The 22,326-nt window shown below is 43.0% G+C and overlaps 1 protein-coding gene across 1 annotated transcript in view; it reads left to right on the forward strand.

Moving 5' to 3' along the window:
• TMPRSS7 (transmembrane serine protease 7) overlaps window positions 1-22,326 on the forward strand; it is a 35,468-nt gene extending 13,142 nt beyond the window's left edge. The window contains exons 9-17 of the mRNA XM_025477852.3: window positions 5,229-5,335; window positions 8,712-8,848; window positions 10,746-10,853; window positions 13,381-13,491; window positions 14,308-14,424; window positions 15,315-15,486; window positions 17,653-17,921; window positions 19,506-19,642; window positions 21,448-22,326. Coding sequence (XP_025333637.1) covers window positions 5,229-5,335; window positions 8,712-8,848; window positions 10,746-10,853; window positions 13,381-13,491; window positions 14,308-14,424; window positions 15,315-15,486; window positions 17,653-17,921; window positions 19,506-19,642; window positions 21,448-21,618 — 1,329 coding nt within the window. The 3' untranslated portion in view covers window positions 21,619-22,326. The remainder of the gene's footprint in view (window positions 1-5,228; window positions 5,336-8,711; window positions 8,849-10,745; window positions 10,854-13,380; window positions 13,492-14,307; window positions 14,425-15,314; window positions 15,487-17,652; window positions 17,922-19,505; window positions 19,643-21,447) is intronic.

A 22,326-nucleotide genomic window follows, 5' to 3' on the forward strand; every position in this document is an offset into this window, starting at 1 on the left:
CAAACAATTTTTTGTTTTACTGTGATAGAGCTCATTTATCAATTTTTAATTATTTCACTATCAACATTTTAGTAAGAAATAATAAAGACATAATAAGGTGAATTAGGCAATTCATATTTCAGCTATGTAAGCAAACCAAATTTTGTAAATTTATATAAAATACATGTATCTCTGTCTGTCCTTAACAGAGTTCCTTCTTTATTTTTTTCTTTAAAATTTTAGTCTATAACTGTTTTTCTTTCTCCAACTGTAGTGTCATGTGGAGGGACATAGGGCAAGGCTCTTTCAACATGTATGTATGAAATCATTTTTTGTGAGGCATAACATTTAGATCTAAGTGGCAGGCAGTTTAGGGTTTGCATTCATTTAACATGTCATTATTAAATGCCTACTATGTGTCAGGCAGTATTCTAGACGCTGGGATCCAGGATATCTGACAGCACACAGAGCAAAAGCTCTGCTCTCATGGAGCTTACCGTACAGTAGGGGGAGACAGGCAACAAAGGAACAAAAATGTGTACAGTATGTGACCTGATGGTAAAATGTGGAGAAGAACAAAGCAGGGAAGGGGGCTCTGTAGCTGAGTGGGTGGTCCAGAGTATGGAGGATAGGATGTTAGCAAATGATTGCCTTAAATAACATAGTCAGCGGAAGCCTTGTCTACAAGCGGACATTTGCACAGAAACCTGAGAAAGATGAGGGAACTAACCCAGTGCATCCCTAGGATCAGAGTGTTGCAGAGAGAGAAAAGCTGAGGCAAAGGCCCCGGGGCAGGAGCCTGCTGGCTGCATATGTCATTTGTACACAAAGAGTTAAATATTTTTAATAATTTTATTACACCCAAATGTGTACTTAGTGTCAATGTCCTGATGGCATACATCCTCAAGTTATTTTTTTTTTTATCATTGTATTGCAAATATTTCCAAAATAATTAAGCCCCAAAGGTTCTGGGCTCTTGCTCACCATCAGGGCAGCAGAATCTCAGTGCCTCAGGTGACTCATGAGTTGGGGAAGGAAAAAGAGAGGCATCAAACCTGTCTCTTCCATCTCTCCCCAAAGCAGTTTTATCTCCTTTATGACATCGAGAACAAGAAAGGCCCATTCCCAAAAGCTCTGTCAAATGTTTGGAGTTCCTTTGAGCGAAAATAAACGTTGATTCTGTGATAATTTCTGAGACCTAATGTGAAGATCCCTAAGCATTGTTCTGGTTGGGATGTAAATAAGAACATCAGATTCTGTTTTACTAGGGGTCAACGGTTAGAAATGCTGAGAAAATTAAAAAAAAAAAAAAAAAAAAAACTCTTTATAAAGAAAAAAAGCATGCCACTGGGGGGATGGAGAATGGGGGAGGGGAGACAGGAAATACTGGGAACAGACTTTGGTGGGTGACAGCATGTCCCAGAGGTCAAGGTTGGTCCTCCTCAGTGTGGAGGTTAAATAAAGCTGTTCCTTCCTTGGACGGCTTTGAGCTATGTGCTAGCATGTACCTGCAAACAGACATCACATAAAAAAATAATGTCACCTGTAAAATAGCTTCAAATTTATTTCAAACGACTGAGAAGAATGACCACATGACAAAAATATTGACTCAAGTCATGACAAAACCTTTTCTACGCAAGAGTTGATTTCTATCATCCTCAATTCTTCTCAGGCCTGGTCCGATTTCCAAATATAACTGAAGCGCCATCAATCCCTTTTGCAAACTCCCTTTCAGCTGAGTTTTCAAGGTCTCATTTATCTGAGGATTACCTCCTGCTCCAACTTAAAGTCCGTCTGATTTTTCTCCCAAGAATAAACAAATGTTTATTGAATGTCAGGTGCATAACCAGAGGGAACCCTTAGTAGCGCGGTGAAGTCCTTGCTCTCCCAGCGCTCACAGATTGCAGGGGAAGAAGGGGACACCAGAAAAAGCAAAAAGGAATATTGAGGCTTATAACATGTCACCTGCATTTGTTTAGGGCACACACATTTTTATTTGCTCTTAAAACATACCTCTGATGTAGGAGACTCGTGTCACAGTCTATAGGTAAGGAAATAGAGCCGGGGCAAGCCGTTGGCCAGAAGCTACTCAAATGGAAAGTGACCCAGGCAGCATTAAAACAAATCATGCCCCCTCCATAAGCAAATTCTGCACCCCCCTCTTTTTCTGGGTTCTTAAAGCTGTTCAGCTTCCCTATGTTTCATAACAATCACTTGGTCGAATATTTACCTCCCTCTCTTTTCCTTCTTTTTGCTTTCCAATTAATACATGTTGTTGTGCAATCTTGGAAGAAAAGCACGGAGTGGGGTTTTGAGTTGTTTTATCACAGATGCCATGAGCCTAGCACACACCGATCCAGGTGCATCCGACACGAGCAGAGATGACTGTGGGCCATTTAACTCACCTCTTTGAATCACCTACGAAATAGATGGGATTCCCCAGAGAGGAATCCCTCTTCCCTGCTTCTGTGGCAAGCATCTAGCCACGAAGTTTCCAGGGCCCACTGGAGATGGGTTGAGCTGTGCACACATAACCACTGGCGAGTGAGAAGTGACAAGCATAAAGCTTGCCCTGCATCCTGTCCCTATCACTGACGAGAGAAATATTTCAATACAGCAGGTCCAGATCAGGAGACATGCTCCCCTCACTTGGTAAAAGGTCAGGGGTCAGGCGGTGGGAACAGAGAATACAGGACATAGAAGGTAATAGCATATTTAGCAGTTTTTCCATTTTTATCCATTTGTTGAACAAAGTAGCTCATAATGCTTTGTGGGACTGCACTGTATCAGCCCACTCATCAAGCTGGCTAATATCAATAGTGCTTCTTGGCCGATCTGGGGGCAAATGTAGATTTGTGTGCAAATCCGTGTCAGTGAAATCTGGTGTGCAAGGGGACTTAATTCCTTTCACTGTGGAGAGGTTTTGTAGATTGGGGACCGGTGGTGTGTTTAAATCTGTTTTACTTTGGGGGCACCTGGGTAGCTCAGTGGTTGAGCATCTGCCTTTGGCTCAGGGCGTGATCCCAGAGTCCCCGGATCCCAGAGTCCCTCATCAGGCTCCCTGTGGGAAGCCTGCTTGTGTCTCTGCCTCTCTCTGTGTGTCTCTCACGAATAAATAAATAAAATATTTAAATCTGTTTTACTTTGGAGCGATGGAACACAGTGAAAATGCCTACATAAGCTTCCTATGGAGAATTGCACTGGAATATGTCCTTATGCTATATAATTATAGTGATTATTCAAGATATCAGTTTGCATTTTTTTTAATGTAAAGAAACAATCAGATAACAAGACGGGGGAAAATTGATGTGTTCTCTCAGGATCTCTTAGTTTTTATTGAACATAGGACATCCCTTTTCCTCTTGAGCCCTGACTGTCCATTTCTAGGTCCATGATACAGTAAGGCGCCTGGAAAGATCACCATGTGGCCTTCAGGGAAATGCAGGGTAACCTTGGGCATGTCACTTATTTTTGATTAGTTTTGATTTCTTCTATAAAATAGGGTTCATACTACCTTCCTAACCATGTTATTGTGATGCTTAAATGAGAGACATAAAGAGCCTGATTCATTCCCTCCCAAAGATAGGTTGAGAGAGGAAGGCTACTATATTTAAGTACACGTTAGAAAGAAGTATACACACACACAACCAAGAAATTGTAACATCAAATATGATGACGTCTCTAAAAATACATATCAGGGCAATAAAAATCCGGGGTAAAATCTATCTCTTAAAAGAAAAAGACAACAGGACTGAATCAGAAAATATCAGCTAAAACTGAATTGTGTGTTATTTTCAAAAGATGGCAGAGTAAAAGGTGATTTAATAAAGCTGAAAGTAAAATGATGGGCAATATCATACCAGACAATATAAACAAAAAGAAAGCGGTGATCAGAACCTTAGCGCCAGACAACACGGGGGTCAACATTAGGGCAACAACATTGGGTGAGGAATAGAAGGTGATCTGTAAGGATAAAGAGGACGATCCACATGAAGGTCTGTGACTTTTATATACCAAAGCACATAACATCAATACTCGTAAATCAAAACCTATAAGAAATAGAAAGAGAAATGGACAGTGCTTAACTAAGAGATTTTAATTCCTCTCCATTGGTTCCTGACGGAGGTGGTGAAGACAGTAACTGCAGCTAGGAAGGATATCATACCACACAAGTAATGGGTTTGGCCTTATACATACATACATGCATTACCCTTTTCCTTCAAATAACCTTGGAGCATTCACAAATTCGATCACGTCAAAATCCTTAGTAAATAAAAACATTAAAAAGCAGTATAGGTGGGCACCTGGGTGGCTCAGTGGTTGAGCGTCTGCCTGCAGCTCAGGGTATGATCCTGGGGTCCTGGGATCAAATCTCACATCGGGCTCCCTACAGGGAGCCTGCATCTCCCTCTGCCTGTGTCTCTGCCTCTCTCTGTGTGTCTCTCATGAATATATAAATAAATAATTTTTTTTTAAAAGGCAGTATAGGCAACAAATAATGTCTTACAAATTAGGATAGAATTAGAAAATTTGAGTGAGTGAGCAAAAATGCCACTCCCTGGAAATGTGTAAACTCTATCTATATATAATTCCTGGGTCAAAGTGAAAATTAAGGCTAAAATCATGACAAAACAAACATAATGTATGTATATGTCATACAGTGCTGTAAAAAGGTCAGCTCTGTGTATGTGTGTGTGTGCACCTGTGCCCACACATGCTTTCACACGGGCAGATGCAGTGTGGGGAGCCTCTTCTTGTTTGATCCTGTCTGAGCACACCTGGGAGTGACTCAGTAACTGTCTTTAGGAATACCAAGGTTGAATGAGAATGCTGATTCATTTCTTCTTTATCTAAATAATCTGAATAATGCTTTAAATAAACTATGTCATTGTTGTTCACCGAAGGAGGAAACTGTGCACTCATTACAAGGGGGTGTTTTCGAGCTCATTTACAAGGGGGACCTGACACTTGGAGATAATCTAATGCGTCCCATGTCACCCAGCTCACTCAAACTGGGGCCTAATAGCCACTCCCTGAGCACTGGGCCACCCACTTCCCTCTCTATTATGCTTACATCATTCTGGTTTGTTGGGGGCAGGGGGGCCAGGTCTACCCCACCGAAGGCCATAAGGCATAAAGAATAAAATGCCCTAAGAATGGCAAGTCAAGGGAATGAATTTTGAGAGAGGAATCAGTCTGAAATATGTCCTTCAGTTGAAACATTTTTCTGACTTCTGTTTATTTTTCAGACTTCCCTATCAACTTTTGGCATAGCACTGAAATTCCATAACTATTCAATAACCAAGAAGAATGTGAAAGGCTGTGACCATGGATGGTGGGAAATTAATGAGCACATGTAAGTGGGTTTCAGATGTAAGGAATCTGATGAAAGACCTGACCCAGAGGGGCTCAAAGTCTTGGATTCCTTGTCCCCAAAGAGTTCGCACTTTACTATTTATGTATAGGGACAGCAAAGGATACCGAGGTGAAAGTACTTTCTCAAAGGCACTCAGATCATAGGTGATTAAGCCAGGATTCAAATCCATGACTTACGGCTCCCAAATCCTTGCTGCACCGCTGCTCTTTGCTGCTGGGCTATGGGTGTGCACACTCCGCGTTTTACAAAAATAGCTTGGCAGATAAAGTCTTTCAAACCATGGAGCTCTGGAGGAGATCGTAAATGAGGTCCTGGTGATAGGAAAGTTAGAAACCATTGGCCAATTCTGTGCAGGAGGAGAGGCTGGATTGGCCTGCCTGTATCCTGAGGCTGAGACGTGGGTTGGGGCTGATCAAAGAAATCTAGATGACTGAGCTTCCTGAACTGACCTAGGAGCTCCTGACTCTCACCCTTAATTTGTCCTTTAGCTGTTGGTATTGTTTATTTGCTTCTCAAATTGTGATAGATGTTGTATTGAAAAAGATAGAATGTCCTGTCTTTGCAGCAGAATAGCTTCTAAGTTTACTTTGAGGTAAGATTTTTTTTTTTTGTGAAGTTAGCTTAAGGGATTTGCCTGCTAATTCTTTGCACATTGTTAATCCAATGAATGAGACCTTCCTTTTCGAAATGATTTTCCTGCACAACCTTCTTTCATTTCCTGGAGACTCTTAGATTACGTGCTAAAATAGCTTGTTGGTCTGTCTTCACCGGAATAGATCCTATCTGATTTCAGAGCATTCTTGGTTCCATTATTAAGATGTGGCTTATACTCCTTTTGGGAATATATGTGAATCAGGTTCTATTATGTAGGAGGGAGAATGCCTGGGCTCAAATTCCAGCTCTGCTAATTAGTAGCTATGTTAACTAGGACAAATTATTTAACCTCTTTGATTTTTCAGTCTGTAAATGAGTTAATAATTCCTACTTAATAAGGTGGGGTTTTTTTGGCAAGCATTCAATGAGATAATGCATACGACATACCGAAAAATATTAGCCATTATTATAATTAGTAAGATTGTTTTGGGTAGAGTTGTTGGATCATCATTTTGTATACCTGGAACTAAGGTAACATCGTGCGTCAACTAAAAAAAAAAAAAGAAAGAAAAAAAAAAGAAATACTAAAAAAAAAAAATATGATTGCTTTGGAAATGACATTAGATGGATAAATACTACAGAATGTGATCCCCCTCCAAGTTTTAAGAATACTGCATTCTGATATTTAATTAGATTGAGGTCTAGAAAACAAATCTTTCTAATTCTTTTATAAAGTTATAGGCATAAGATAGAGCTATGCTTTCAAAATGCGATACCATTTTTTTTTTGTCCTAAGTAACAACCCCACCACCCACAAAGTGTGCTGCCCAACTATGAGCAAGATCTTCTCCCAAGCCATCAATACCAGGAAAGCTCTCTGTCCTAAATACTTTCTCTGAAGGGCCAGCTCTTCACTTTATCTTGCGGGTTGGCTGAAATCCTATCAGATTCCTTTGATGCTAGTTGCACCGGTAGGACTTAAACACCAGGCCTTCCCATTATCAGTTCTCTTCATCTAAAAAGGAAAGGCTCTAATTGAACTAATTTCTGACACCTTGCTGAAATGTTGCCTAAAGGCGTTGGGTTTGTAATGGGGAAGTAGGAGAAGGTAATGCTGACACCAGGAAGCCTAGTGCTCCTGAGTTCAGAGAACTCCAGGATGGGGTGTGCATGCTCAGGGCAGCTAGGATGCAGCAAGTGAGCCCTGGAGGCATGGATGTCCTTCCTGTGATATTTTGCAGAGCAAAGTTCCTGATGGGAAAGCTAGTAGTATGCTAGAAAGTACTAGTGTTTTAGTACCAGGCAGACTTGTATCCTAATCCTGCTTCTACTTTCTTGCTATTTTGAACCTTAACGCTTTACTTCACCCGTTTAACTTCTGTTTTCTTTCATGTGTCTGTACCTGTAAGCCAATTCTTGCTGGTTTCTCCAATTTCTCACTTTTTTTTTTTAAACTTTTGTTCCTTTGGCTACCACTATGCCCCCATTCTATACTGTTCCCCTCTAAACTTCAGCCTAAGCATGGATTTAAAGATCCCTTTTTTCTTACTCCTTAACATCCCAGTATGATGTTATTATTATAACTAAGATGTGATTCATCTTTGTTAGAAAGCTCTAGTAAATGTTAATGGAAAACACAAATAAAATCACTATGAGACCCAAATGACAATGATCATGTTTTTGGCACACAGGATTTGGATGCCAAGATGACCAATTGGAGTAGACCCTGGCCCCAAAAGGTTAATGTGGACTTCAGGTGCCTCTCAGAGCCTGGGTCCCACTTGGGACCACCTACCTCTAGCAGCTTTCTCTTCCTCTGTTCCTAGAGCTGGTCTATCAGCCCATCAGGGCCTAAGCTTTAGCCAGCTGTAAAAGAATCCTCTCGAAATATATGTGAACACTTTCCTTCTTTGGACCTTAAGATCACTACTTCTGTGGTTGTCCCACTGAAAGCCAGTGTCTGATCCATGGAACTTTCGTGGTTCCCAAGTGCCTTTAGGGGCCAGGAGTGATTGGCATTCACAGATTCCAGTGGAGGATGTCCCTCCTGGCCCCCGTGTGTTTGCTATTTCCCTTTGAGACCTTGCAGGTTTCACCCTGCGAAGAGCTTTGCCTACACACGGCAGAGACCTAACTTATCATGGGCCCCCAGCAGAGTAGAATTTCATGTTCTACTAATCACCCTGCTTGAATAAGAATTACTAACAAGAGGGGCATTTTCTCTTAGGTACAAGAAGTAAGAAAAATCAAGGGGAGGAAATATTGCAGACAGACCTTACTGCTTTGAAATTTAACAAGGACAAGCCTCAAAGTGCACGTTGGTTTTCAATTTAGTTTGAAAAAATATTGTGTTTTGCTTTAAGTACTGCTGGGACTCTTTGCACACTTTCAGCCTGAGCTCATGGATTCTATTCTGTTCCGTGGAGAGGTTTGTGGGCAAAAGCAGACAATTCTTGTTGTTAATGGTTATTGACGCAGAAGAAAGAGAGGAGCCCTATTTCTTCTGATTACAAGTATTGGTGAGGAAAACAGTAGGTAAGAGTCAGTAGTATCGCTGTTGTATTTAGCAGAGTGGAAAATCAAGGGGACAGAAGTTACTCCATCACAGTCACTTAACAGACTGGGTAACTACCATTAGCTCTGTATACGCATCTCCGCTTGTGAAGCCCAGAGTACGAAACCATCAACGTGTTCATGGTCACTGGGGGTGCAGTTGACAGGGCCTCATGCCACACCTCTTCCCTGACTCTTATCTCCTCAGGTACTGTGGTTCCTACATGGATCACCAGACGATCTTCCGAGTGCCCAGCCCACTCGTTCACGTTCAGCTGCAGTGCAGTTCAAGGCTTTCCGACAAGCCACTTTTGGTGGAATATGGCAGTTACAACATCAGTCAACGTAAGCCTGGGATGAACTCTTTAGAAAACCTTCACAAATGGTTAAACAGAGCCTAATACTTTGTAGCTCTAAACCTTGAGAAATTAAGGAGTAAAAAGGGATTTATTTATTTATTAATACTTATTAGTATTAATATGTAAATAAATATACTATAAATATATGTCATATAAACAAAATATATAATAAATGAAACCAGAAAATTATGTATTTGTGACTGCTACAGTTTAAATTATAGGAGAAATAATATAATTATTTATTACAATTGAAAAATAGTTTTTTGCATTATTCCTATAATATGGGACAAACCCATTTATTGAAGTATTGTTCCTGCTACTCATAAATTTTTGTATATATGACGTTTATACCAACATTTGGTGGATCAGAAGGCAACTGCTGTGACTTACTTAGGCCCGTAACGCATCGGGAGAGCTGGTCGGTCAAGGAGAGTTCGAACATCAGCCCCAAGATGTCACACTTTACATGAAGAACCACAGGAACGGTGGCCAGGAAGTGGCCAGTGGTGAAGGCAGTGTTTGAGGGAAGTCTTCAGAACTGGAGACAGTAGATATTGACTCAGGAAATTCTCAACCCGTTTTAAAAGGGGAAAAGTAAGAAAGTAAGGGTGAACCACAAAGGGGTCCATGAGGTTACGACTTGAGAGAAGGCTCGTGTAGAACCTTTCTTCTTTGGCAATATACCTGCTTCTGGATCTGGAATATTACACTTCTGAATATCAGAATATTACAATTCCCAGCAAGAACTACAGGTAAATAGTGAGCCATCTTATTTTCAACTGTTTTTTCAAAGCATGAGTATTTTCTAGAAACTCACCGTCCCCATCATGTGCCAGTGAAATAGTTGTTGACCTGACCGCATGTTTCCCCCCATTCTTATGCACAAGGGGAGTGTCCTGATCTATTCCTGATACTTTAACAAAATATCACAGCCTGGGTAGCTTATAAAGAACAGAAATTTGTTTCTCACAGTTCTGGAGGCTGGAAGTCTGAGATCAGAATGGTCAGGTGAGGGCTCTGTTTGGGTCACAGACTTCCTATATCCTCACATGGTGGAAGAGGGTGAGGGACCTCCTCGGGGCCTCTTTTTATAAAGGCATTAATCTTATTCATGAGGCCTCTGCCTTCAACACTTAATTCCCTCCCACAGGCCCTACTTCCTAATATCATCACATTGGGTGCTAGGATTTCAACAAATTAGTTTGTGGGGACACAAACATTCAGACCATAGCAGCAGAGAAGGATTTATTATTTCTAATATATTTAGTAATAAGCCCAGGATTTATGATTCAAGATCAGTCAGGGAATGGATCTTTGATGAGTAGCCCGGGTGAGGTGACCTGGGAGGTAGAAGGCAGGAGTCCTGAGTTTTGAGGCCAGTTGCTAATCTCTCTAGGTCCAAGTGTCTAAGAGAGCAGTGGCTACTAATGTATTTGGGGACAGAGATAATTGATAATGTAATTAAAAGCACAGGCTCCTCAGAACAGTGCGTCTGATCATATAGGATTCAGAGATACCAGAAGGCCATTTGTAATTCCCTGGGGAGTCTTAAAGATTGCACACTAAGAGTGCTGGACTCTCTAAACCATATTCCGGCTTAAGCTATCTCCGAGTCACAGACAAAGCCGGGTTGCTGAGGGAAACATGTAAGTAGTAGAAAGTTTGTACACGTGACTTGGATGCAATGTCCACTTTCTTTGTTCTCCTAAATCACCTATTTGTCTTTCATTGACGGCCCATAGTTGGATTTGGTGGAGAAATCGTATAATTGCTATTGCAACATTGCCAATTCCTTAACCACCTAATACTTCATAGTCCTTTGTTCATGTGGCCTAATGACTTTTAGAGACTCACAAAGACTTCCTGTGTTTTATTGTCTCTAGCCTGTCCTGTTGGATCTTTTAGATGCTCGTCTGGTTTGTGTGTCCCTCAGGCCCAGCGATGTGATGGAGTAAATGACTGCTTTGATGAAAGTGATGAACTTTTCTGTGGTGGGTATTCAAGTTGTACTATGGCTTTGTTAGGAATAAGTGAACTTTTCAGGGCCATTTTTGCTGTTGGCATATAACCTGGGTCTTTGCAGCTGGTGTCTATTGAGGCATAACATGCTACCCCAAAACTCTGAGACTGACAACAATCATTTATTCTGGACCATGCATCCATGGGATGTTTGAGATATGACTGACGTAGACTCAGCTGGGTGGCTCTGCTCTAAGCAGTGGGTCCTTCTAAGCTTGGTTCTTCCCAGGTTGGGGTCAGGTGTAGTCCTCATGGCTGTTTTCCTCATTGAACTAGTGGTAGAGCAAAGGAGGGGTGAGCAAAAACACATGGTTCTTCTTGAGTTCTGGGGGTGGAACTGGCACACCATCACATCATATTCTATCAGTCAAAGTGAGCCCTTTAGCTGAGGCCATAGTCAAGGGGCAGGCAAGTTTATCCTGCACACTTTGGGGCCATGGCAAGGGTAGAGGTGTATAATACTACCCCAGGGAGTGAGGATCTGTGGCTAGTAATTCAATGAACCACAGTCTTAAACCAACAATCCTATTTTAAAGCACAGATCTTTTATCTAGAGAGGACCTCAGAATCTGCAGAAAAGTAAACGCTTTCAGCACATTCATTTATGGAGCACAGGTGTTGTGAATGAGAGAATTCTTATTATTACCGTTATTACCTGTATAGTTTGCAACAATGTCATACCTACAATCATTAAGGGCTAAGGTATTGGATATTCCTATTTTGGACAGAGATTCTCTCTCTTGGTTTTTCATTACTATGTGCACATCATTCCTGAATCTATCTCCAGTTTCAGGGAGTAATATGGGGAGGATAGTTCACCAGACCATATGACACCATTGGCAACACTTTCTCCTAAAGACCCAGAGTTTAATTCAAATATAATTACAATGGTGAAGCTATTTAGTTTCTTTCATATTCTTGGAGAAATATTACATACAGTTAATATAACTATGAAAAATTATATTCATGAAAAATAACTTATGGCTCTACACCTTTGGATTTTTTTTTGACAAAACAAAATAAAACTCTCTTAACTTATGGTTCATTGACCTTTTCAATTTATCGGGTTTTCTGTTGCTTAAGCAAATAAATACTGCCTATTATATAGTGAGTGAGGCTGCTGGTGTTTTTTTACATTATTATCATTCCTTGCTATGATGCTTCAGACAGAAGGGATTATTCTTGCTTTTTAAGGACTGTTTTTGGCAATCATTTTTGTCATTGTGCCATTTTACAAAGTGTTCTCTAGGAGTCAGCTAGGTCCACCCAGCTCAATGAGCTAGTTCAGGGCAGCAGCGTCCTCCCCTGCTCCCCCTGACCCCTAACAAAAGATGCCACTGAAAAAAAAAAAAAAACAAGAGCAGATAACAAAAATGATCACTTTTCACAACACCAGACATGTCTAAGGAATCACACCTCCCAGAGGTGCTTACTGATATAACTGCACCTGTCACTTGTCCAAAGGCAATTCCTGAAAATATTCCAAAGAAGAAAAATTGTGATAATTCACAGTGGTGTTTCTTAATTCAGGAAACGGGTCCCTTGGGACAAAATAATTTTAAAGAGAGGGTTCCTTCCACACAGACTACAAGCCTGTTGTCCTTTAAGACTCATAACTGTAAATCTAGTCAGGAAAACTTAATATTTTAAAATTCTTTTTATTTTTTAAATTTTATTTATTTATTTGACAGTGAGAGAGAGAGACAGAGAGCGAGCAAAAGCAGGGGGACAGTAGGCAGAGGGAGAGGGAGGAGCAGGCTTCCCCTGCAGCAGATAGCCCGATGTGGGGCTCGATCTCAGGACCCCGGGATGATGACCCAAGCCAAAGGCAGACACCCAACCGACTGAGCCACCCAGGTGCCCCAACTGAAGAAAACTTTGGACTCAGGGGCTTGAGGTACAGAGAGGAGTAAGACAAAAATCGATAAGGACACTCCCACTTTTGTTTAGGAGGGCAGACAAGTTCAATTTCATTTATTTATTCATTCATTCATTCATTCATTTAATTTTTTTAAAAGATTTTATTTATTTATTCATGAGAGACACACACACACGCACACAGAGAGAGAGAGAGGCAGAGACACAGGCAGAGGGAGAAGCAGGCCCCATGCAGGGAGCCCAGCGAGGGACTCGATCTCGTGACCCCAGGATCAGGCCCTGGGCTGCAGGCAGCGCTAAACTGCTGAGCCACCCGGGCTGCCCATTCATTTAATTTTTTAAGAGAGAGGGGGTGCAGAGGGAGAGAGCATCTCAGGCAGGCTCGCCCCGAGACAAGCAAGCCCTGGAGCGGGAATCCCGGGTCCGAGCTGACTGAGTCACCCAGGTGGCGCAGGCAAGCTCAGTCTCGATCGATAGCGGCCTAGGATTTGGATTTTTCCCTAAAGCAACACAGCACAACACAAAACACAACACAGCAACCACCTGACGCTGCCCTGAGCTGCAGGTAAGCGAAGGCGCAGCGCCGTGGAGGGCACGCTGCTCAGTCCGCTCTCGTTCCAGCGTCGCTCCCGCCCGCCTGCAACGCCAGCTCCTTCAGGCGGCTCGGCCCCCTGCTCTGCGACGGCTTCAGGGACTGCGACGACGGCCGGGATGAGCACAACTGCACCCAGAGTGAGGGACGGCCCCCTGCCCGCTGCTCCTCCTCCTGGACACCCTTCTAAGTCAGAGCCCAAGTACCTGGGTGGGGGGGGGGAGTCAGGGCAACGGACGTGCCTCAGTTTCCCCAAGACTTAACCCAGTTGTAACACGGAAGATCCCTGTTCCCTGGAACCCGCTGGGCCGCAGGCAAAATGGGAACAGTTGGTCACTATTGGAGTTGAATGTGTGTGCTGAGTGTGTGTGTGTGTGTGTCCTTGTGACTACTGGAAGGTTTTCATCACTTAGTTGCTTTTAATGTTGCTGGAGAGTAAAGGACGCTGAGGATGTGATGCCAGGGACTGTGATGGGACACGTTCTGTTGTAGCCCCCGCAGAAACACCCACCATTCGAGTTGTGAACAAATGGGCTGTGCCTCGCAGAGTCTGCCCATTTTCCCCATAATGGCATAAAAGGACTGAGTAGGGTGTTGATTTTTACTGAAAATTTTCTTGGAGAATAAGACAAAATAATGGATAGCAAAGGGGCCATGGCCTAGAGCAACTAATAGGGCCAACTGCCTTGCATCTCACCTCTAGTGGAAGAAAGGAGGGGCCATCGGATTGATCTCAACAATCAATCAATCAATTGCCTCCCTGCCTGCCTCCCAGGGGCTCTGCTGAGGTGAGGGGACTGGTCACTGGGGGCTTCCTCCGTCGCCCTCTGCTGTGTTTCCCAGAGCAGCAAATGCTGATGCGGTGGCTAAACTACTCTTGGAGGACAGAGTGAGTGCCACTCAGTCAAGTCTGTTTCTGAGCAGGAAAAACTCTTCCGTCTTTTATTCCTTTTTAGGCATTCCATGTAGCAACAGAACTTTTAAGTGTGGCAATGACATTTGCTTTAGGAAGCAAAATGCACAGTGTGATGGGACTGTGGATTGCCCAGACGGAAGCGACGAAGAAGGCTGCAGTGAGTAGAAATACGTTCCTTCCGACTCCCTATGCATCCTCCTTCGTTTCCAGTTGTTCCTTTTCATTCCCTTCCGGGGGTAAATCTCCCTGGCAAAAGTTGGGGTCCAGGGAAGAATAGTAAATATTGGTGAACTGCATCTGACACGGTTTCTCAGAATTAAAAACTCTGGAGTGGATTTTGTCTGCTTTCTTGACAACTAGCATTAAAGCATCAGATGTCTATAATGAGAACTTTCACTTTCTGATAACTCTAATCAAGGGAGAAGCTCCTAAGTGAGAAGTCCATGAGAAAGGAGACGTCCTGGAACAGTGGATGACGGTTGCTTAGGCCTTAAGTTATAATCGGTACCAAGTGCTGCTTCTCTCTTTGGCTGTGACTTGAGAACTGTAATCTGCCGCATGTTATTACGTGGTCTCTAACTGGCCAGCTGGCAACATGTTATGCATCTTTATCCACACAATTTACCCTGGAAAATAATTGTTCTGATAACAACTTTTTCTTAATAGGTTTTCATTTGAAATTTAAAAATTTCTCTTCCAAATGCTTTCTCTCAAATCAGCACACCTCCGAAGACAAGCTCAGTTCTGTTGCCTTTGGACTTAATCTGTAATAATCTGAGCCCCACCACCACTGCTCATATCAGGGCAGCTACTGCTAACAAGTCCCGTCTTCCTTGAGTAAATGTACTTTATCGTATGGAGACTCTGTGTCCGAGCCTGTTCTCAGGAGGGAGGAAGTGGTTTGCCGGTGCCTTTTCTCTAGATAAGCAAGAGGTTTCCAGTTGCTTGCCTGGTGCATCAGTTCTCAATGCAGCTCTAAACCTGACTTAATTTCCAGTTTTTCTTCCAAGTCGGCTTTTAAATCATGTGACCCTTCCTTTCCTAAAGGTTGCAGCAGGAGTTCCTCCGCCCTCCACCGCATCATTGGGGGCACTGACACCCGGGAAGGGGGTTGGCCGTGGCAAGTCAGCCTCCACTTTGTCGGATCAGCCTACTGCGCAGCCTCGGTAATCTCCAGGGAGTGGCTTCTTTCTGCAGCCCATTGTTTCCATGGAAACAGGTAGGGCATCTCAGTTCTTACTCTAAGGTCACACTCTGGGATCACAGACCATACATCTGCCCTCGGGTTGTGGAAGGAAACTGCCTGCTGGGGACATTTGATCAATTCAAATGGTGTGTGTGTGTGTGTGTGTGTGTGTGTGTGTGTGTGTGTGGAGAATGGGCACTGGACTTCTATTTAAAGTGGACGGGTAATGACTCTGCACCCAGTTTCCAAAGTGGCGGTTGGAGGGAGGGTTCCCACACCACTAAGAAATTCTCTGACACCAGTTGAGTGTCTTACAATTTAACTCAATTCTGACCCTGTCTGCCTGCAGATAGCATCAGATTAAACAGGTGAAGGGCTCATACCTACGAGACAGTCCCTCTTCCCCGACTTCCGACGCCAGTTATAAGTCCAGGTTATCACCATACGTCTGGCTTAACAGCTATCAGTTGGAGAGTCCATCCATCCCTTCCTTGGGTTCAATTAATATGCTAGAGCAGTTCATAGGACTCAGAAAAACATTTTACTTTCTAGATCCCTGTTAATTGGAAAAGGGTATAACTCAGGAACAACCAGTTGGAAGAGAGGCATGGGGCAAGGTTTGGGGAAAGGGTAAGGAGCTGTCATGCCCGCTCCAGGTGTGCCACTCTCCCTGAGCTACTCTCCCTGAATCTCCACCTGTTAAATAGCCTTGAAGCTCTCTGAACCGTGTCCTCTTGGTTGCTTATGGACGCCTCATTACACAGGCATGATTGATTAAATCATTGGCGTTGGCGATGGATTCAATCTCCAGTCTGTCTCTCCTCTTTAGGGGTCAGCAAGTGTCTGGGACTGAAAGGTCAAACCCTCCAGTCACATAGTTGGTTCTCCTGGCAACCAGCTGCCAACCTTAGGTGGGGTCTGACAGTCACTCATTAACACAGCAAGGCAACAAAAGACAGCTTTGTGGCTCTAGTCACTTGGGAAACTCCAAGGGTGTTTAGGAGCTCTGCCAGAAACAAGATAAATACCAAATAGATATTTATTATAAATCACAATATCACAGAGGGGAATCAAGCAAAGGTCCATTATTAGGGTTGGCATTGGAAGGGCTCTGTCTGCCTTTACCAATGGGATTATTATGGGGAAGATCCTCTTCCAGCTAAGGGCGAAAGGGAAGCTTAGAACAAATCACTTCACTTCAAAGGTAACCTTATTTAGAATCTACTAGATCTTAGGTACAAAAATATATCATTCATTTCTCATTCTGAATTTTTAAAAGTATAATATGTCAGTCAATTTATACAATTTAAGTATTTGCCTCTTTTGGAAATTATAGAATTCACGTTCATGACTAAAATGGCTATGCTTCTGTTTGATCATTAGTCTTCTATGCTGTGACACTGCTCCGAGTACTATGTTAACCTAAATACTCTCCCGGGTCCCCAGTGCCACCCATGAGATGTTAGCTAAGCAGATTTGAGGCTATCCTCTTTGGACTCTGTCCCTATATTTCTTGCAAAGCTTTTGCAAGGTCTTCACCCCTCTAGAGCAAGGCTGCTATGCAGGTGGAGATGGCTGCCTCACATGGAGACTACAAGACCCTCAGTGACTGACTGTGCAAGGCCACAGAGGTCAGAAGTAGAGTTCTGGAAGGGGTGACAAAGAAAGAGTGGGGCCCCTGTGAATGGTCATGCTTGAGCAGTGATAGCAGTGATCTTTCAGGCTTATGGTAGATGACAAGAAGGAATTTCATTAAATTCCTGTTTATTGAACTTTCATTTCTAAACTATCTTGGAATTCATATCATTGGAATTTGGCAAAAGGATCCCCAGACCACTGTCCCCATCAAATGCCTATCTCAGCATGAATAGGAGAATGTAACAAATTAATTCCAGTCACGTTCTTGACCTGTATGTGGTTCATGAGACGGCAAGGGCAACAGAATTTCTAGCAATTCCTTAGGATGGGTGAGGGCACCACCCCTACTACACCTTCCTTCATCTCTGGTTTTACTAGGAGACAAAGGAGGCTCAGAAAAGTTGTGCTTTTGCCACGTCCATGGACAGAGCCAGGGGCTACGATAGGAACCGGAAGGCAGGCCTCCTTCCCTCAGCCCTCATCTGCCTGCAGAGGGCTTGTGTCCAAACCTTGGATGGTTCTCCAGGCCACTGACTTCATGCTTCCTTCCTTTTCTACCAGGCTGTCAGACCCCACGCCATGGACCGCGCACCTCGGGATGTATGTGCAAGGGAATGCCAAGTTCATCTCCCCGGTGAAAAGAATTGTGGTCCATGAGTACTATAACAGTCAGACCTTTGACTATGATATTGCCCTGCTACAGCTCAGTACGGCCTGGCCTGAGACCCTGAAACAGCTCATTCAGCCCATATGCATCCCTCCTGCCGGCCAGAAAGTGCGCAGTGGGGAGAAGTGCTGGGTAACTGGCTGGGGGCGCAGGCACGAAGCAGGTGTGTGTAGAGTGAATGGTCATGCCCTCCCCTTCCGGATAGTACAGCCTGGGTTGATGTAGTGCTTTGGGGCTCATGGAGTAGTTTTGCATACGGTCTCACTCAAGCCTCCTGATAATTCTAGGAAGTAGAATAGAGGAAAATGTTATTAAATCCTATTTTATGATGTTTTTCCCTTTCCCTCAGAAGAAGCAAGACCCACCTCAATAAGGGGCGGAGGGGTCTATGGGCAAGACAAGATTGAGTAGATACATAGATACTATGGGCCCTTTTCAAACTTGAGGGGGTTGCTAGGTTTTCTGCTATCGAAGAGCAATTCCTCACTACTTTTAGGTTCCCTTTCATCCAAAGAAATGATTCCTTTTCTTAAAGAAGAGGAAGACATCCATGACCAACCCCTCTCCCCACCCAAAACACACAGTCTATTATGTCAAATCACAGGCAACTGTCTGGAGGATTATGTGAGTATGCCCTTCACAAAGGCAACTCGTCAGGTAGATGAGAGTTGGGATGGAAAACCAGCCGGCTCTTAGCTCCCCGGACTGCCCATTCAGGCCTGAAGGTTACACCAGCCTCAATCTGTCCACCCAGAGGGGTCGCCTCTTTACAATCCCTTCACCAGAGCAGGCGCCTCTGCCATTATGCACAAAGGTCAGAGTGGTAGGGAAAATTCCCTACATCCGCTCTGTCAAGGTGTTTCATGGTCTAGGATTCATGGCCGATTCCCAGTGTGCAGTAAGGGGAAGAAGCCACAGCTCTGTGAGCGCCTCCCCAGAGGCTCGTACTGACGCTTTCCATTCACCTCCCATGCATCTCAGATTCCCATGCAGCCCTTTCCAAGGGTTTAGGACAGATGCATTTTCTGCAAATCTTGAATCTTACCCTTGGCCTCGTCTCTAAAGTTTTATTGTGGGCAGTCTCTCCCGGCCTCACTGCCTGCATGTGCCCTCATATGGCCTGCTGGGGTCTCAGAGCCCTAATGAGGGAGGGGGGCTCACAGCTCCAACACCTGTAACCTATCAGGACAGTGCTTGGGGCTCTAATTACAATATCCTATCTCACAGGAGGGAAGAGTCTGTTCAACCAGCTTCTCATGAGACATTTTCTTTATAAGCATGACTGTGTTTATTTTTCTGAATCATTGTAGCCAGACAGGATAAGAAAGAAGGGAAAGGGCTATAGCAAAACATATTTTTATAGTTCCCAGGACTCCATACGTTGGTTTTGCTGCTCCATTTAAGGGGTAGGCCTCTCGACCAGTAAGTATTGGTAACAGTTGGGACTCACAGTCCTATGGAAAGCAGGAAGTACACAGTTAAGGAGGATGGCTCAGTGGCTCAGATGATTGAGTCAGAAGTTGGGTCTGAATCCTGCTCTATTACCTGCAAGGTGTGTGCGCCATGGGGCACTCCCTCTAACCTCCTCCTCAGCCTCTATTTATTCACCAGCAAAATGACGATTATAAGAGAATTTACATAAAAAATTGTTATGAGGATAAAAGGAGATAATGTGAGTAGATGGTCTAATAACACCCTGAATAAGTGTAATCATTACCATGATTTCTACTTTCAATGTGTTTTCCAGACAATAAAGGCTCCCCTGTTTTGCAGCAAGCAGAGGTAGAACTCATTGACCAAACCCTCTGCGTTTCCACCTATGGGATCATCACTTCACGGATGCTCTGTGCGGGGGTCATGTCAGGGAAGAGAGATGCTTGCAGGGTAAGTCATCGTACCTTTCCTCTACCAGGCTGTTATACTTTCCATAAATACTTTCACGTTTAACTTGCACAACACTGGGAAATAACCAGGACAAATATTTCTCTTAATTCAGATATTAATTATAATCTAATTGTCTAAGATCAGGGAAAGGGGATTAAATAATTAGGTCTATAAAACTCCGTTTTCTAGTTCCCATGTATTTTCCTCCAGCATTTAGAAAATGAAGTTGGGGTTGATCTTTCTGCCATGATTTATTTTCTGATAACCCAAAACTGAAAAGCAGTTCTCTCCCTCTACTCCACGCGCCCCCGCCTCCCCCCCGACACACACAGTGTTTTAGGGTGGCTACCAACCATTTCCCTTCTGAAATACCAGGGTTTTATTCACTTGCTCCTTTGATGCATAGGCTGGGGGAAGGGAAAGAGGAGTGGGAGAGGTGATGGAGGACACTCATTTTATGCCTCTGATAAGGCCTCCCGACAGCGGTAAAGTTGGAGTTCATCTTCCTGGGGACGTTTCTAGGTCTCAGATTCCAATCTATGCAGAGAGCTATATGATTGCCAAAAAGTGAACAGATTATTTAGAGGATGGAGAGGGCTGTGGCAGCTGTTCCCACATCTCTCCACAATCTTATCCACCATGCCACAAAGACTCATTTTATTATAATAATGGATTTTATCTTCTGAGCTCCTATTCTGTGGCAAGCACAGTGCTAGATCCTTTACATAAATGCAATCAAGTTTTTATTTCATGCCCATTTTACAGAAGAGGAAACAGGGACACAGAGAGGGTAAGCAAATTACCCAAAGTCACACAGCTAGTAAGTAAATGCCTGAGCTGGAATGTGAACCCCTATCTCTCTAATGCTAAAGCTCCTATGTTTTGGCTGCTTCCTGAGACTAGTCAATTATACAGTCCTCTTCCACGTAGTCACCAGAGTTTACAGGTCAAGTTAGACTTAGTAGAGCTGGTGTGGCAGTAATTAAAATAAAGAGCCCAGTTTCTCTACTAGTCAGAATTTACCTAATCAGGGTTCGAATTGGGGAGTGGGATTCAGGGGCAGATTCAGAATGCTTTTTTTATCTTTGTCTCTAGCTAAGTTGCAGCTTTACCTGTCCTCCAGACTAGAAACATAAAGCCCAGATGTTATAATTTAAAGGATGACACTATGGGAATTATGTTTAAACTTTGAATTAGTTTTGCCTTTGCTTTGTGGAGTTATCAGAAGGGACTCTCAAATGAGGGTGATTTGTCCGCGATGGCTATGGCCCAGTGAGCCATAGGGATTACCCGGGGCTAACCAAGTGGGGCCTCTTCTGGAACCAGCCACTCAGTTTGCATGGCCCAGAGGCAGAGGTCAACTTTCCAAGATGACTGTGCCTCATAAGGTTGTTGTCAGGGCTAAAAGACCCAAAACAGTGTTTGGCAGACATCTCATGCTGAATAAATGTTATCCATTATTACTATTACTACTACTACTATGGCCACCTCCGCTACTATTGAGGTTCGTTCTTTGTTTGGGGTTTGTGAGAGCTGTTTCCTCTACAGGAATATTCTAAAGATATTCTCAGCCAGAGGATTACATTTCTTGTGATAAATGCAGCTTTTTGATTTTAGGAAGAATAGTTCTAAAATGACATTAGAAGCTCACATTATTTCCTGACTCTTCTCCAAACTGCATTGTAATTAGCCAAGCGAAAACTTTCCAGAATGGGAGTTTTGATACAGTCCATTATACTCATTAATGACAAAATTGGTGCTCACGGGAGAAAGACACTTCATACTTGCATTCTCTTCCTATGTAGGGAGATTCGGGTGGACCTTTATCTTGTCGAAGAACCAGTGATGGACAATGGATTTTGACTGGCATCGTTAGCTGGGGACATGGATGTGGAAGACCAAACTTTCCTGGTGTTTACACAAGAGTGTCAAACTTTGTTCCCTGGATTCATAAATATGTCCCTTCTCTTTTGTAAAAGTACAAGTTGGAGTTTTGACTATGATTTCTGTGACAGATTCTTTAAAAAAGAATTCAGTAATTATCCTTAAAATGAGACCCAATTTTTTTATCTGTAAATTTCAGCTTGCATACATTTAGTATTTATCGAACGACAAAGAGATTTACATGTATTTTATTCCATGAAAAATTGCCTCAAGGGTAGAGCTGTATTCATCTTTAAGCATCAAAAGGTCATTGATTCAGAAATGGAGGAAACCTAAAGTAAAGTCATGAATCAAGACTCTAAAATAAGAAATAGGTGAGCTGCTCAGAAATCCATTCTTTAACTTATGTTTCTATTCAAGATATGGATATTTATGAAGATTAAGGAAAAACTGATTTATTGATATAAAAAGTTCCATTAAAAATTCCTAATTTCAGTGTTCTAATAAAATAAATGCACAAAAATGCCTCCTTTATAAATGTAAATAAACCCAAGCTCAGTTATTGACAAAGGGAGTTCCTGAACTGTTGGTTTCCATTCCAATTTTGTCTAACCACATCATAACAGGCTTTCTTCAGCCACGGCACAGGGTAATATCGTGTACCGAAAAACCAATCAACTAACCAACAAAATTGATGGCAATCTTCACTAAAATCATGGAATGAAACATCATGGCAGTTCGGTTGAAAGCACTTACATGGGATTTAAGGAATTGTGATAATGCTGGTCAGCAGTCAAATG

The sequence above is a fragment of the Canis lupus genome, chromosome 33 (genome assembly GCF_003254725.2).
Source record: "Canis lupus dingo isolate Sandy chromosome 33, ASM325472v2, whole genome shotgun sequence".
Taxonomy (NCBI): Eukaryota; Metazoa; Chordata; class Mammalia; order Carnivora; family Canidae; genus Canis; species Canis lupus.